General features: G+C 38.8%; 1 protein-coding gene across 4 annotated transcripts in view; it reads left to right on the top strand.

Moving 5' to 3' along the window:
- Nucleotides 1–18,588, top strand: part of TAFA2 (TAFA chemokine like family member 2) — a 343,128-nt gene that overhangs the window by 305,323 nt on the left and 19,217 nt on the right. For 2 of the 4 annotated variants that reach the window (XM_075857009.1, XM_075857011.1), the window contains 2 exons: nt 9,078–9,171; nt 10,649–10,755. In XM_075857009.1, coding sequence (XP_075713124.1) covers nt 10,650–10,755 — 106 coding nt within the window. In that variant the 5' untranslated portion in view covers nt 9,078–9,171; nt 10,649. The remainder of the gene's footprint in view (nt 1–9,077; nt 9,172–10,648; nt 10,756–18,588) is intronic. The other 2 variants (XM_075857010.1, XM_075857012.1) reach the window with 1 other exon arrangement.

Consider the following 18,588-nt stretch of genomic DNA (forward strand, 5'->3'; position numbering starts at 1 on the left):
CAGACCTGCAGTTCTGCAGCACGGCTGCTATACAGCGGTTGAAACCTTCTGCTTCCGGCTCTCAGCACTGTATAATTCCTGGTGCCGGAGGCAGCCGACATAGCTGATTGGTGCATGGATAGAGCAGCAGTATAAAAAACTGCCCCATGACCAGAAAACCCCTTAAATATGTTTTAATACAGATTCTTGATTTTATGGCCTGCTAGCAAAGGGCTGGGTCTTTAGTGTGGCTATATGCCCTTTTAGGGTTCTATTTATTCTAGATTTATCGTACCAGGAGCTTTAAGTTATAATTTCCTTAGGAAAATATATATGACTAAGGAACAGCTGAATATAATTTTAAAGAAATTTGAATAAAGATAACAACTTAATGCCATATACACCGATCAGCCATAACATTAAAACCACCTGTCTAATATTGTGTAGGTCCCCCTCGTGCCGCCAAAATAGCTCTGACATATTAAGCCCGGGCTCTGGGGGGTTTTAGCAGGGTTGTGTTATGTAACACCATTGGCTACATATATATATATATATATATATATATATATATATATATATATATATATATATAAAAAAGAAAAATAGATGCAGCACCGTAATTTAAAGTATCGGGTGCACAGGTTCCTGTTCAGACACTCGACCAGTGTCCCAAATAGCCAGCAACAATTCCAAAAGACAAGACAGCACTCCAAATTCAGTGATAAATAGGATCACTTTTAATCACCTCTTGCAACGTTTCAACCCTACTCAATGAGTAGGGTTGAAACGTTGCAAGAGGTGATTAAAAGTGATCCTATTTATCACTGAATTTAGAGTGCTGTCTTGTCTTTTGGAATTCTTGCTATATATATATATATATATATATATATATATATATATATATATGTATATATATATATATAGCAAAATCCAATATACAGGTCAGCACTCCAGGTTCAGTGAAAAATTGATCTTTTTAATCACCACATGCAACGTTTCAGCCCTGCTCAATGGGGCCTTTCTCAAGCAATACATTTCAGTGTGAGGTGCACATATAAATACATGGTTTACAACATCATTGTAATAATGCAATAAAATTTCTATCATGCTTAAAATCTTAATTATAGTGTAAAAATAAACCACCATGTGGTGTTTTCATTTTTTCAAATGAAATACGTGCAATTGATAATAAGGGCATATCGCCCGTACTGTATGAAACTTTAAAATACAGTCTAATTGGCTAAGTGCCAATAGAGCCAGTGCAGGTGTATAGTATCAAAATATATTAAAAAAGGTAATTCAATAATGTTTTAAAATCCGGCTCACCATTCCGTGAATCCCCTTTCATCCACCATGCTGGTTAATTCGCCGGCATTTCCGGGTATCAGTGCGCATGCAAAGTGACACATTTGAGACATTTGAACTATTTACATCATTAATAATAATTAAAACATTTAAGTGACACAGTGCATACACTCATAGGAGTACATGTACATCATAGATATGATCAATGTATAAAGTGCATAGTAATCATATAGTGCATACAACACAAGTGCATAGTGTACATAACTGTGGTAAAAATATTAAAAACATTAATATATCATTATTAACAATTGTGTACATCTGTAGTGGAGGAGGGACAGCCATTCACTCACCAATCCACAGGGAATCATTGAGAACATGTGCAAAACACAGCCATGTGCTATGCAAAAAGGTGAAGGTCAAACTCACAACCTCAGAATTGCTCAACAGTTACTGCTTTATAAGTACTGTGCGCAGACTGATTGCGCCACTTTAGCGAGTCTTAAATATTAAATATATATTGTGACTACTCACTGAGGTAATAGTACTTACCACTATACTGTATCCTGTGCATCTTTTCGCAACAGTAAAAAAAAAAAAGATGTACTCCATTTATATATTTGTAAAGGGGTTTTGTTTTAGTGAGGTGCTCTGGACTAGTGTCCCCCACTATTACTACCTCCCTTTATTAGGGTTGCTAGGGTTATGCCTAGTCCCCCTACTTTTCCCCTTGTAACTTCGCTATCTACTATTGCCTTATTAACTAAGTGTGTGCATGGTGATTCACAACACAAGTGTATTGTAAATAAACCAAGCTTTATTACTAACCCTAAATATAAATCACAATATGTAACTTGAAAAATATATAAACACGGTATAGTATCAGTATAACTCAATACACATAATAACTATCAATATGTATTCCAGTCCCTGCTATAACCAGCTCCTGCAGTAGACTATTCCACAGATTTACAGTTCTTATGGTAAAGAAGGTTTGTCGCCTCTGGAGATTTAACCTTTCTTTTTCCAGACAGAGGAAGTGCCCCCTTGTCTTTGAGGTAATTTTACATACTGTAGAACATGTTTTCAACATATTTTTTGTACAGTTTATATTGTATTATAAATTATTCCATTTATATACTAATACAAGTTAATCATCTCCCCCTTAGTCGTTTCTTTTTCAAGGCTTAATATGTTTAATTATTTTAGTCTTTCCTCATAACTGAGATTCTCCTTGCCCTTTATTAGTTTAGTTGCTCCTTTTGTATTGTTTTCTAGCTCCAGGGCATCCTTTCTATGAACTGGAGCCCAGAACTGAACTGCATATTCCAGATAAAGCCGCACCAATGCTTTGTAAAGTGGTAATATTACATCCCTGTCCAGCGAGTCCATGCCTCTTTTGAATACACGACAGTATTTTGCTTGCCTTAGAAGCAGCTGATTCACACTGCATGCTGCTATTTCGTTTATGATATACAAGTACACCCAGATCCTCTTCAACAAGTGACTCTCCCAGTTTAACGCCTCTTAGGACTTATTATACATGCAGATTATTAGTACCCAGATGCATTACATTACATTTATCCATATTGAACCTCATTTGCCAAGTGGATGTCCAAACACCCAGTGTGTCCAAATTATCTTGTAATTTATAAAGCTCTTCCATAGACTGAACATTACTACATAGCTTTGTGTCACCTGCAAAAAGGGAAACAGTGCTATTAATTTCATCCTATATATCATTAATAAATAAGGTGAAGATGTATTGGGTGTAATGATTTGAAAAGTTTGAAATTCATTTAGGTTGGCTTTAATACTTCAATAAGGGGCACATTTTAACATTTGTGTTAGAGTTGCAATGTCCAGACCTCCCGTGGATTTAACTGCATTGATCGAAGGTCACCATAGGATCTTGTAGTTGAGTGGTGGAGGTACATAAACAACGTCTTCCTCATTTGGAGAGGTTATGTCAGGGAGCTTAATGTCTTCCATGACTACCTGAACTGTATAGGTTTGGATGTCAAGTTTACTATGGTATATTCCAGTGTAGCTGTTCAGTTCCTTGATGTCATGATTTCTGTTTCGGCAGGTGTTATCACGACAAACTTATATGAAAAACTTACTGATAGGAATAACATTTTTGAATATGAGAGTAATCTGCCTAGACCTATGGTCAAGTCATTGCCCTATAGCCAATTTTTGAGTGTCAAAAAGATTATTGGCGATAGTGATCATCTCACAGAGGGGTATGAAAAAATGAATTCAAAATTTACTACTAGGGGGTACCCTAAAAGAATCATACAAAAGCATAGAGAGGGAGCAGATATGCTGGATAGATCAATTCTATTGAAGCAAGACAAGCCTAAAATTATACAAAGCCTCATTCCCTGTGTTTCCACTTTTACCGAACAGAGTGAAACTATATCAAAAGTAGTTAAGAAACATTAGTCAATACTCAATAATGGTCTGCCACGTATTCCTGAGTTTCGGGACCCTCCTCTATTCCCTTAAAGAAGATCTAAAAGCATTAAGGATATATTAGTACATTCTGATATAGGTCATTTAAAGACGAGGAAATTAATGTCTCTAACCGGTCGGTCCCGCAAGGGTTGCTTTCCCTGCTTGAACAGTATAAACTGTCCCTTTATTGTTAAAAGGCGATAAATTCAAACATCCCCTTGGGAATAATAAGAAAAGATACAGTATTCAGCATTTTCTCACCTGCAATAGTGATTATGTTATTTATCTACTTCAATGCCCATGTAAACGGCGTTGGATTTAAAAACTAGACTGAACTAACATTGATACACTATTCGCATCAAAAATAGATTTACCGGTCTCCAAACATTTTGCAGAACATAACCACAGTGAATGGCAGTTGAGATTCAGGGTCATAGACCATGTCCCTCAATTGAAAAGTGGGGGGAATGGTATGAATGTGGACTTTAAAATAGGTGGTCTATTCTAGTCTGTCATTACATTATGCTGTTTGCCCCCTTGTCTCCCTCGGTGTGCTTCTCCTCTTCCTCCATATAGATTTGGATCTTAGGAATTTTTATTTATATATATATATATATATATATATATATATATATATATAGGCTCCAAGATATGAGACAGCACTCCAGAAATTGTGAAAAAATAGGATCACTTTAATGCAACGTTTCAGCCCTACTCCATGGGCCTTTCCATGGAGTAGGGCTGAAACGTCGCATTAAAGTGATCCTATTTTTTCACAATTTCTGGAGTGCTGTCTCGTATCTTGGAGCGTATTGGTTATTTGGGACACCGGTCGAGTGTCTGAACGGGAATTTCTTGCACCCTATACAGAAGGAACGGTGCTGCTTTTTCTTTGTTTTTATATATATATATATATATATATATATATATATATATATATATATATATGTATATATATATATATATATATATATACATATATATATATATATATATATATATATTAGCCATGTTGAATTCAATGTATATCCCTCTAATTGTTTATAAAAGTCTCCCTTGTTCTATTTTTGTATTTCTGATATATGTTTTTACATTTATGAAATATTTTTTTCAATTAATTTTTGTCCGTGTTACTGATCGTGAAATTTGCTTATTGGGCTGTGTGCACACTTAGATTATGCATCCAGCAGGTTATGGTGCGTTTTTTTTAATTTTTTTAATTTCCCCTGTAGGGGGCAGCAGAAGTGGATATATTCCCACTGTAATAAGAATATAGACACAGGTCTTGGCTATATGTGTTCTATTGGTCTATTATGTTACTGGTTTGGGACAGGTCTTGGTTCATTCCCAGGATTGTTTTCCCTACATGGTGAAGTTTAAGCCATGGGTGCGGTTTCCCTATTTGGGCAACTTGCATCATGGCTATGTACCATTTGTAGACACTATTAAGCCATTCCTTGCCCTACAATAAAATGTTGCTGCTGCAATCTTGCCCTTCCTAAGACGCTTCCTGCTTCTAATACAATATAGTGAGACACGTTTGCCCTTATTTACTATGGCGCCAGTTACACTTAGATAGACTGTGCACATGCGCGTAAGTATGCGGAACGATCAGACTCAGGTTGACATAGTTAACACTTCTGCATCGGCGCAGATGGGCATTTAGAACACCGTTTATGTGCAATTTTATGCCTTAATCATATGAGGATGTATTTCCAGTTGGTCTGATTGGTGAGTTCTAAAAAATTTTTGCACAGGTGCACTTTATTGGGGCACTTATTGATATATGTACTTTGTATGTACATCTATATAAGTTTTTGTATAATCGATAACTGAATTCATACAGTACACTTTATACTTAAATGTATGTGAACACAATTGTTTTTTAGTTGTTTATACAAAGAAAATGTCCGACGTTTTTGTATAATTACACTGCAATCAGCCTAATTGGCTGACCTGTATAAATATGTGATCCTTGCACTTTCTGTCGCTGCTCTTTTATGGATTAAAGTCCTTCATTTTCTGGTATTGCACCGTGACATCCCGGAGTGCTGCCTTATTTTTTTGCGTTATGAATAATGGGACATAGCATGTGTATTTAGGCGTGCACCCATTCCATACCTGTTTTCTTGTATGGTGCTGCTCTGTACTTTCTTTTACTCTCATAGGATCTTATAGTGATATATCTTTAGTTCAGTTGAACCTTAGAGGTACAGGTATTGCAGGCGTAATATGTTTACTAAAATGCGCCGGTCTTATAGCAATGTGAAAACAACCTACGGGATTAATATGCACATTGATTCTCCCATCTTATTCTATTGACTGGCAAACCTGTAAATAGATGAATCTGGTTAATAGGTGGATCAGGCAAAACGATGAACTCATCTCTACCAGTACATTTCTACATTAGCATATCATGTTGTGTTTATTTATTTCAGTACTTGACTACTGATTTATCTATTGCATGATTTATAATTAATTTCCGTGTTTTTAGAAATGATATACTTGTTTTGGAGTGCTCTCTTGACATTTGGATCATGAACTGATCATTAAGTTTCATATTTTTAAAATATGTTTTTGATCACTTAACGTTGTGTGTATCTCTAAGTTGAATTCAGCTGTTCCCTTTGTATGTGTCTATTGAAAGAACAGCTTAAGCATATACTTGGAGGTAGAATATAAACACAATAACTTGTGATAAAGATGTTCCTAACATCTACTGTACTTTATTAATCCTTTATATTTGTGCTTGCTTTTTGCAAGGTTTATCTTGTACTTGGCTGATCGTTTATGATGGTTGCCCCGGTACTTTTCTGTTGATCAAGATTTGCAAGATCTGGGTTGTGCATCAGTCAGAACAGGATCAAAACACATTTCCTCTCCTATTGGGAAACAAGCACTTTGTTGAAATCTATCCTTCACAAGAGTGCTCTTGGGAAATCACTGTTTCACCGCAGTGTTGCATTCAGTGTGGCAAAGTTTTCCTGCAGACCTCCGAGATGTGCATTTGAGATGGTTAAAACATTTACTTTTCAATGTCGGAAATCTGAGCTATTTGCTTTTGCCCATGGCCATTCTAGCACTAGCTGTAGATCAGAAAATGTGAGAATAAAAGTAATTCTATTCCTATTTCCTAAAAATATATACACTTTTTGAATTTGAAACAAAATCAAGAGTAAAGATTTTTCCCCTCTATATTATATCATTTGAGTACTGATATGACCTCTTTGGTAAACAACACTATCATCTGACAAAACTTTAGAGTTTTTTCAGGTGGAGGACAACTCCTAGCAAATAATTTCTTAAATATTCAATAATATAAAGAAATGCTACCATACTACATGATATAATATGGGAATGGGATTTTTGATGTTTAAATTTTTTTTCTTTAACTTCCTTAGCCTATTTTGTAGTGAAAATTAAAACGATTGACACTGTGATATCTGAAAGGGGGCAGTGTCTGGAGGGACATGTGCCTTGAGTACTGGGTGCCAAAAATCCACTCTGTATTGAACAGGATATTTGTCGCAAATAATCAAAAGACAACAAACTGAATTGGGTAGCCACAACTCTGATCCGGTTTGACGTTCCCTTGTGAAGGACTCTTCATGGCATTGCCTATCTGGTCTCCAGACCAGCCTCTGCCTATCATTGCATCCGAGACCAAAGCGGGACTCATCGCTAAAGAGGATAGACCTACATTCCAGTCTCCATTGCCGTCTTGATGTGCACCATGATAGCCTTTGAGAGAGGTTTCATGTTGTCAATGGAACACCTGTAGCTGGATGTCTGTCTTGTAGCCCAATGTCGTGCAAACGCCTTCTGATAGTTTGTGCCGACACTGGTTGCCACCGTAGGCTTGTGATGTGACGTTCAATTTCACTTGCAGTACAGAATGTATCACTACGTGCCATTCATACAAACAGACGATATGTCCATGAAGAGGTTTGCTTCCGCGCACCTCTTGCTGTCATTCGCGTTCGTTATTTTTCTCCCAACCTCCAGGACACGCAATGTTGAATAGTGCTGACATCTCGGCCTAGGCGCATAGTGAAGTGATAAACCAAAGTCTCTCAGTTCAAGGATTCTATCCCTCTCAGTTTGCGACAAGTGGTGATAACAAGCACCACGACGAACAGGAGGCATTGCACAATCATCCCACACCACTTAATCCGATTTTAGAGGTTTCATGTGGCTAAAAAACTTTGCTTTTTATCTGGCTTTTAAGTCCCTTACACATACCACAGATTGGAGCTAGGTGCTTGAAAATGTTATCATTTGCAGATCTTAGCGACACCTGCTACTTCCTCGATTTACATAACCTTACGACTTGTCCTTCTTGGTGTTGCAATTTTTAATGTTTAGGAGTGTATGTATCAATACTGTACTATTAAAATAAGTATAGCAATTGGTTCAGAAAATTATTGCTATTAAATTTTTACCTCATGCTGAAACAATGTTTCTCAGCTGGAAACGCGGAGTGGATAAGCTTCTAAAGGATGCTTATATGGAGGAGATTAAACTATTGCAGCTGCTAGCTTTCATGGTTTTTTTTTTTTACACTTATATATTGCATATTCTGTTGATGTTTTACAAAATAGGCTTTAAAGATTTGTTTTTGTATTACATGCTATAAAAGCTGCTAGAAATACTCCAGTAAACCTTTGCAACATCATTCTGACATATGTATTTAAAGTTTTCAAGGATTATCCAAAAGTTATAAATGGATTATTATTCCAGTGAATCAACTCCTTAATTACTTCTGTCACAAATTCAGACCCAGTAAAATCCGATTAATTTTTCATGTACAGTAAGTAGCTCAAAATGTTTTTCACAGATAATTATTGAAATACATTCAAGATAATAAAGGAAATAATTGAAGTCACTTCGCCTGCAATGCACGGCTGCTCAAACAATATTTATCCTACTGCACAAACTTTCAGGATTCCTTTTATAAATATTGTAAAAAATTGAAAACAAATGCTGGAAAAATACAACTGCTATTACAAATGGTTACAACCCTTTCAGTTGAAGATTAAAGTTGAGGAAGAGATTGAATGCAGATGATTCAGATTTTTTTTTTGTTTCTTAATAATTGCTGTTGCTGCCTAAAATGATTTGACTCCTTATAATGTTGATTTGCAACTGCAATAAAAAAAACCTGTAAAAATATTGATCAGATAGAAGTTACATTTTAGAATACATTTGTTTTACATAATAATGGTAAGAATCCTATAATATGGCACTCATGGTACCAAGCACCAGGACTTCTGCTTTTTCCCTCTGCTGGTTAATTCAGTTGACCCAATTAAGTTTTTCTCTTTTACTCCACTCAGAAAACCTTCATGACTCCCCTGGTGCTTGGATTTTCTCCTCTGGTCCCTAAAACGTCATATTATAATGGACTTTTCAGAATATCTCTACTATCAGGTACCAGGCTAAAAAAAAATTGCTAAATGTAGAGTGCTCAATTTGCTTGGCTTCCAAATCACAAAGCAGATAAACAGACTGAAAACCACCGGGAATAGTCAAAGTGGACAATGTTGATTCACTTCAGTTCAAACGAGAATTAAATTATTATACATATATATCATCCCAACTATTGAACTTGAATGCAAATCCTTGCAAATATATACAACCTAAGTAGAAAAAAGGGTCATGCAATCATCGCTATTCATATCAAATAGTATACATTTTATTGAAAATACATAAAATATTGCACATAATAAAATCAATGATGGATCACCAAAAGAAACTAGTACACATACTGAATAAGTAATAGACAGCCACAGTCACATTGGAATAGGAGACTATTATAGAGTAAAATACCAGTATACATGAAAGATCTCTAATAAAGCAGCTAGCTAGCCAAATAATGATTTATATAATGTAGTGGCATAATAAATTGCCAGTTCACAATGTTAAACACTATATAATATAAGCAATAAGTGTAATGATATTGCATCACCTGTCAAAAATGGAACTAGAAAAAGAAGTATGTATATATGTGTAGCTACAAACTGACCTAGATCTATCTGGTACTATCAGCTGTAACAGTGACAAAATAGCTCACCTAGGTAAATGGTCAGAAGTGTGTCTGGTCACCTCGCCTTGACGCACGTTTCTAATTAGTTTAACTCAGGAGGCGTGTGAGAATTAAATTATGCAGGAATATTCAGCATATATGGGTGATATAATCCATCATGACATATAATAAAGATCTTTAGCAGTAGTGTGAAATTATGGATGGAATGTAATATAAACAAGCAATAGTCACTGGTTTTGAGTGACATGTTATGATCAGGGATAACAAATCATTTATTGTTGCATAGTCGCATGCAGTAGTTGATAAGGTTGAAAAAAGAGGCAGGTACATCAAGTTCAACCTATAATCCTACCATGTTGATCCAGAGGTAGGCAAAAACCCCATGAGATGGAAGGAGAATTCTCTGCATTTTTTCTGTTGATGTCCACCGCTATAGGTATAAAGGTGTAAATAATCAACGGTACTAGTCACTAAAATGTATTCCATTAGCCAGGTGATCAGAGGGGTGGGACTGGCAGCGTGTAGTGCAGGAGCACTTGCACATCAAATGTCTGCCTTAATGGCACTTGCGATTGTGAAACGGGGGAAATTAAACATTGTTTTCTTGGTCATGTAACTTTCATGACTGAGACAAAAGTTATGTTTACAATGCCCTCCCGTATGTCGCTCTGTCAGCAGTTTTGAGGCCTCAACAATCAATATTCCGGGACAACATTCACAACACATGGGGTTCATTTATACATAATAAAATAATTGTGAAAAACTAAATTGTTTTGCATAATGGAAAATAGGTTATGGACATATTCTATTTATGTGTTGATGTTGAACAATAATAACTTTGCTTTTTATATTTTGTAACAGAATGAATAAAAGATATCTGCAGAAGGCAACAAAAGGAACATTTCTTATAATAATATTTATTGGAACTCTTTGGGGAAAGTTATCAGTTGGGGCAGTTCATCAAAGAGGTAAGCGATCTTCTCACATTTATATAATTAATGTACAAATTTTTTTAGATACAGTATGTGACACAGATTTGTCTAAAATCAAAGGGCTAATAATATGTTAGATTTTCATTTTTACTATATTAAAATGTGAACATTCATATGCTCAAATATGGATTCAGGTGGCATAATTTTATATTCTTAAAAGCATTTTGATTAAAAAAGAGTTAAAAAACAAAAAAGGCAAAGATTGGAATTGCTGATCTGCTCATAATTGTGCTTCTACAATTTTTTTTTATAAAAAGCTACCATGGAATCTTGCATACTTAAAGAAGGCTTGTTATGTCCCCAGAAATGTTAATCTGCTGCCATACCTACACTGCACCTTTTCCCCCGATTCCAGTACCGGTTACTTCGTTTTTGTATATGCCTCGGTTCCTCTGAAATCAGCCTAAATTACCTCAGCCTTGAGCCCGTTAAATTGATATCCCAATTTATTAATAAATTAACAACTGGACGGTCTTCTCTTCCCAGCATCAACGGGGCGTGAACTTAAGCCACCCGATCAGAGTAGATATTAATGATATTTCTTTTAAACCTGTCATGTGGTGAACCAGAGGTGATCTGGCAGATCAGACCCTCACTGATTTGTATATAAATTAATACAAGTATTTTCTTTATTATAGATTTATATTTACATTTTTAAACTATCTACATATACATTTTGCAGCTTTTAAATTATTAATATGTACATTTTCCACTTTGTAGTCTAAAGGGCACAGGGCTGCACACAGATGGCTAGTATTTTCCAGGAATAGCTGATATTCTATCTTGGCAACGCACATGAAAAAGTCTCATGTGGTGCTCTCAAAGTCCCAGTCATTAGCTCTGTTAGTGACAGTCACAACACATTATGCCAACATGAACCCTGTGCAAAAGCTTTGATTTTGTCTAAAATAGGTTAATTAAGCAGCAGGGACAATGATTAAGGAGAAACCAGCGTGTTCAAAGACATACCTGACTTTTCCATCTGGGATTCATGGCCAGTATTGGCAATCTGTCCATACTTTAGTAAATGAGTGGTATTATTTTGCTTTGTACAAATTTTATATTGTTTTAATATTTTGACTTTGTTAATGAATATTGATGGTATAATTTTGAAGTCCACCACCCAGACTTAGACTTTACAGTCCTCCGTAGCATATAAAAAGAGATAGATCCGGAGTTTATATATATAATATATAACTTTTACTGTGCGTTCTTTAAAAAATAGAAAAATACTAACATACATATATAGTGGATTCATATCTGTGTATTCATGCATCATAGGTCACATTGCATCTCGTATAACATGTATCTAGAACATTATTTTTCGTGATTTTTGGTCAAATTAGGCAACAAGATATTCACCCAATAAAGGGTTAGTCACACATAATGTTGCTTTTAAGGAGAGAGTTTTACAGACATTTCATTTTATGTTCCCCTTATACAATTTAGCAATTATGGTCACGGAATATAGGGATCAATGCCCCCCTCCCCGTTCAGATGCTGCATATTATCCACTGTTTAATCAGTACAAGGCGATCGGGGAACCTCTCTCCATATAAAAATCCTCCCTACGCGTTTCCTCTTGGCCAAACGATTCCTCAGGGGAGATGGGCTAGAACCAGCTTTACCCGGATTCCCTAGGTGCTGGAAAAGGTTATTATGGCTGTCTTTTCAAAGAGCGCATATTTGTAGTGGCAAGGAGTCAATCACCCATAGTGTTTGGGTTTCAAATATTGGCGCCTATTCCTGGAGTCTGACGTCAGAATAAAAAGGAATTCCCTGTCCTTTTAAGCATAGTTACTCCACCCCTTCCTGTTAACACTCCCCCATGATGTCTGGGGGTGTGTACTACTCGGGAGGTGATGTCAGCATCGCACACACTCGCCTCACAAAACATCGCCTCCACCCATCACGAAAAAGCATGCAGTGAAGTCCCTCCTCTCAATAAATGAAGCGTTGGAGGGAAAGTGAATCCACACCAAGTGGCGTTCCTCTGAGCGCCATTTTGACTTTGTTGGCAGAAAAATATTGCACATTGGGAACTGCTTTATAATATAGCGGTCATGACACCACCAATACATTTTCTGTCTCACAATATTTTCCCCATTTGCTTATTTATAATATGAGTTCTAAATTATTCTACTTACAGGTATAGGGTATAGCCACCATGTCAAACAAGGATTGGGTTAACTGTTTATCAACTCTTTTTCATAATTAATGGTGACAAAATATTGTGTGTAACATGGATGTAACATGTGTGACAATCACATAAAATGCATGCACATCACACCTACATTGTGTTTTGGGTTGAAGGTGCAGCATCCATGGCCACGGGCCGTCGGGTCTACTCACCTCCCGACGCCCGCAGCCATGGATCCGTGAGTGCTGGTCCCCATCTCCTTCCTAGGAGATGCCAGCGCTCACTTCCGCTCCGTTCTGCTGTGTCCCGTAGGGTTCACGCGCACGCTCGTGCCCGGCCTTAAAGGGCCAGCGTGCGCACATCAGGAAATCATCATCATCAACAGCCCATGGTTTCCTGGTCTATAAGAAGGCGTCAGCCCTTCTGATCCTTGCCTGAGCGTTGTTAGTTATCCCAAGTCTGTCTTGCATATGGTCCCTTAGTGTTTTCCGTTCCAGTTGTTACCTGTGCCTTGTTACCTGTTACCTTCCTGGGCTACATCATCTCGGATCAAGGTCTCAAGATGGATCCTGAGAAAGTGAGAGCTGTCCTGGAGTGGCCACGTCCTCAAGGCCTAAGAGCCATACAGCGGTTCCTGGGATTCGCCAATTTCTACCGGCAATTTATTCCTAACTTCTCATCTCTGACAGCTCCCATCTCTACCCTTACCAAGAAGGGTGTGAACGCCAAGGTGTGGACTCCAGAGGCAGAGTCCGCATTTATTAGCCTCAAGAGAGCCTTTACTTCAGCTTCGATCCTCCATCATTCTGACGTATCTTGGCAGTTCTCACTGAAAGTGGACGCTTCCTCTGTTGGTGCTGGCACACTTCTGTTCCAGAGGAGCTCCAAATGAAAGGCAGTAGTATTCGGCTACTATTCTAGACTTTTTTCTTCTGCTGAGTGCAATTACTCTATTGGAGATTGGGAGCTACTGGCCATCAAATTGGCTCTCGAGGAGTGGAGGCATCTTCTAGAGGGCGCAGCTCCCCCATCCTGATCTTCACCGACCACAAGAACCTTACCTACCTTCAGTCTGCTTAACGACTGAATCCCCGTCAAGCCAGGTGGTCGCTGTTCTTCACCCATTTCCAGTTTGTGCTCCACTACCGTCCCGCGGACAAGAATGTGAGGGCCGATGCCCTATCCAGATCATTTATGATGGAAGACACGGTGGAGTCCCTTCAGACTATCATAGACCCATCCTGCATTGTCACTGCTAATCCTCTGCAGGTTAGAGACATCCCTCTGGGGAGGACTTTTGTTCGGTTGGCAGACAGGAGAAGAATTCTCTGCTGGGGACACAATTCTAAACTAGCTGGGCACGCTGGTGTCCGTAAAACCCGAGACCTGATTGCTCGTCACTTCTGGTGGTCCACGCTACCTAAAAATGTTCTGGACTTTGTCTCTTCTTGCACGGTGTGTGCTTCTAACAAAGTTACTCACTCCAAGCCTGCCAGCCTGCTTCAACCTCTGCCTGTACCCAATGCCCCCTGGCAGCACATTGCAATGGACTTTGTCACAGACCTTCCCCCTCAGCAGAATGCAACACTGTCTGGATGGTGGTGGACCGGTTCTCTAAGATGGCACATTTTATGCCGCTGACCGGCCTACCTTCTGCTCCTTGACTGGCGATTCTCTTCATTCAGCACATCTTTCGCTTGCATGGCTTGCCTCTTCACATTGTGTCCGACCGGGGGGGTTCAGTTTATTTCAAAGTTCTGGAGAGACCTCTGTAAATTCTTCAATGTGAGATTGGACTTTTCCTCAGCCTATCACCCCCAGTCTAATGGGCAAGTTGAGAGGATCAACCAGATCATGGAGAATTATCTCCGCCACTTCATCAATTCACAGCACGATAACTGGGTACAGCTTCTTCCATGGGCCGAGTTCTCATACAACAACCACACAAGTGAGTCCACCAGTTCCACTCCATTTCACATTGTGTACAGTCAACATCCTGGAGTCCCTCTTCCAGTGTCGACCACATCTCAGATACCCGCTTCTGACTCTGCATATGGGGACATTCTGCAAACCTGGCAGCAGACCTGGTGCTCTATTTTGCTGGCAGTCGATCGCATGAAGCAAAAAGCAGATACAAGGAGAAGAAAGCCGCCTCAGTATCTTTCGGGTACCAAAGTCTGGCTGTCCTCTCGGAACATTCGTTTGAAGGTGCCCTCATACAAGTTTTCTCCCAGGTTCCTTGGTGCTTTCGAGATTCTGCAACAGATAAACCCTGTCTCCTATAAGCTGCAGCTGCCTCCTACCCTCAGAATCCCCAACTCCTTTCATGTGTCCCTCCTAAAACCCGTGGTCCTGAACCGCTACAGCAAGACTTCTAGTTCCACAGTTGCTCCCAGAGGTTCTTCTGATATATTCGAGGTGAGGAAGATCCTGGACTGCAAAAGGGTAGGAGAAAGGACTTTCTGTTTCGTGGACTGGAGAGGGTTTGGTCCTGAGGAGAGGTCCTGGGAGCCTGAAGATATCCTCAGTGCTCCTGCTCTCATCAAGAAATTCCTCTCTCGCTCTGGCCCCAAGAAGAGGGGGCGTAAGAGGGAGGATACTGTAGCGTCCATGGCCGCGGGTCATCGGGCGTACTCACCTCCCGACGCCCGCAGCCATGGATCTGTGAGCGCTGGTCCCCATCTCCTTCCTAGGAGACACCAGCGCTCACTTCCGCTCTGTTCTGCTGTGTCCCGTACGGTGCGCGCGCAGGCTCGTGCCCGGCCTTAAAGGGCCAGAGCGCGCACATCAGGAAATCATCATCATCAACGGCCCATGGTTTCCTGGTCTATAAGAAGGTGTCAGCCCTTCTGATCCTTGCCTGAGCGTTGTTAGTTATCCCAAGTCTGTCTTGCATATGGTCCCTTAGTGTTTTCCGTTCCAGTTGTTACCCGTGCCTTGTTACCTGTTCCTGTATCCCGTGCTGTTCTTGTTCCTGTGCCTATTAGTGTCGGAGTCGTGTCACGTCTTGTGTCATCTGCCACATTCGGAGGAATTCGCCACGTGTGGCACAACTTGCGGCTTCTGTGCCATCCGCTATGTCCTGTGTCATCTGCCACGACATGTGTCATCTGCCAAGTCTGGCGCAATCTGCGGCACCTGTGTCATCCGCCACGTTTGGCGTTAACTGCTGCACCCATCTCTATCTGTGCCAGAGCTGCAGGCACTGTCTGGACTATCCAGGTACCCTTGTGCAGGACATTGTATTGCTGGGGTTCCCTGTTGTTTGGCCAGCCGCCTCCCCGCTACGGCGGTACAGCCTAGAGGGTCCACAAACCCGCTACATGACAGAAGGGAATGTATCACCTTATTTTTATTATAACTTTATTAACTTGTTTCTGTTCTGTTTTTATTATATTGTGTATTTTTTCATTCAATTTATTTTACATGACTATGGTTGCAGCTATTACAGTAGCTGCAGGGATTTACTTTTAATGGTCAGAAACTTTTCAACAAAATTTGCATAAATCAATAGTAAAAGTAAATATAAAAACTTAGTATTATATCTTGTTAGAGAAAAATGCCTCTTTCACCTCTTATCAGGCTCCATCCTCTCCCCCTTCCTTACTATTCACTCAATCTGAATTTACATTTTTTTTTTCCCGTCTACTCAAGACTACTGCTGGCCATAGATGTCTATGGAGAGGAGGTGGAGGAGGGAGTCGGAGCAGAGTGAGAGAGAGACAGATAGAGGAACACAGATGCTGCTGCAGCTTACGAGTAATTGTTCTATCTCACCCCATTGCTGAATTCACAGCTGCACAGTTATGCAATCTTTTTCGTGGTGCTGCTATTTATATGTATTTTTAGATAGGTAGGTAGGTGGGTATATATATATATATATATATATATATATATATGTGTGTGTTTGTGTGCGTGTGTGTGTGTGTGTGTTATGGATAGCGATAGAAGTGGACTCTCGTCTTCTATGTGCGCAGTGTATAGAAGACATAATAGCAGTTAGACTACACCCACTAACTCAGAGACAACTGAGAATTAGAGATAAAGCCTGCAGAGTGCAAAATTATACAGTTTGTTACGGATGTGACAATACACAATGTGTGTATATTATTTTGTGGTTTTGGACTTTAATTTAAGCCGTTAGTGATCGCCAATACGCCTTTTCACGGCGGCCACTAACGGGCTTTATTCTGATGCATACGCCTTTTAATGGCGCTGCATCGGAATACAACAGCGCCGCCGGGAGCAGTAAAAGCTCTCTGATCTCATCCACCGGAGGTAGCTGAGGGCTTGCGGCAGTGCTGCTTGATCAGTTTAACCCTTTAGATGTGGCGCTCAATAGCGAGCGCCTCACCTAAGTGGTTTTGGAGGGAAGCGGTTCCCTCTTTCAATCCACAGCACACCCATGATGTGATCGCGGGGTGCCAATGCCTTCTATAGTTTACCTCTAGTTAATGCCTGTTAGGCCATGCCAGAGATATGGCCTAACAGATGCCTGTCAGTTTTATACTGACAAGCATATTACACTGCAATACAGAAGTATTGCAGTGTATTATAAAAGCGACTATTATAAAAGTGGGACTAATAAAAAAAGTTTGAAAAAGTTTAATAAAGTCCCTAATAAACAAATAAAAATCCCAAGTAGAAAAATGAAAAAAACACTATTTCCCCTTATAAAATGCTTTATTATGAAAAAAAAGTTACACATATTTGGTATTGCTGCGTCCGTAACGACCCCAACTATAAAGCTATTAAGTTATTATAATGCCAGAATTGCTGTTTTCTGATCATCCTGCCTTAAAAAAAATGTGATAAAAAGTGACCAAAAAGTTGTATGTACTCCAAAATGGTACCAATAAAAATGACAAGTTGCCCCGCAAAATAAAAGCCCTCAGCGGCAGGAAAAATAAAAAAGTTATAGCTCTTCAAATATGGAGACACAAAAACAAATAATTTTGAAAAAAATTGTGTTTTTACTGTGTAAAAGTAGTAAGACATAAGAAAAATATATAGATTTGGTATCGTCGCAATCGTAACAACCCGCTGAAGGAAGTTATTATGTTATTCATACCACACAGTAAATGGCGTATATTTAGGACGAAAAAAAAGTGTGGCGAAAATGCTGTTTTTTTTTCTATTCCCCCCAAAAATGTTAATAAATGTTAATTAACTTATATCTACCCCAAAATGGTGCTATACAAAAATACGACTTGTCCTGCAAAAAAACAAGTCCTTATACAGCTATGTCTATGCAAAAATAAAAAAGTTATAGCGCTTTGAATTCGACGATGGAAAAACGTAAAAAATAGCTTGGTCATCAAGGCCTAAAATAGGCTGGTCATTAAGGGGTCAATACTGTTTATTTATTGTAAACAAATGTGCATTATTTTTACTGATATTTTTAAGAATTACTTTTTTATTAATTTTTTTATTTTTTTAATCCTATAGTGGAATGTTTTATTTTGTTTTTATTTTTAACAACAATGTACTGGAATATACAGTATCTTTATGCCAGTACATTAGCCAAACACAGGCGGTTGTTAGGGTATACCTAAGTATGCCATAACCACAGGAAATATGGTCAGGCAGCCCTTGTGTCCTTCAATGGACCATGGGCTGTCTGCCCATACAAGGTATGGGCACTGATCAAGTCATAGGAATTTTATTAC

The sequence above is a fragment of the Rhinoderma darwinii genome, chromosome 3 (genome assembly GCF_050947455.1).
Source record: "Rhinoderma darwinii isolate aRhiDar2 chromosome 3, aRhiDar2.hap1, whole genome shotgun sequence".
NCBI lineage: Eukaryota > Metazoa > Chordata > Amphibia > Anura > Rhinodermatidae > Rhinoderma > Rhinoderma darwinii.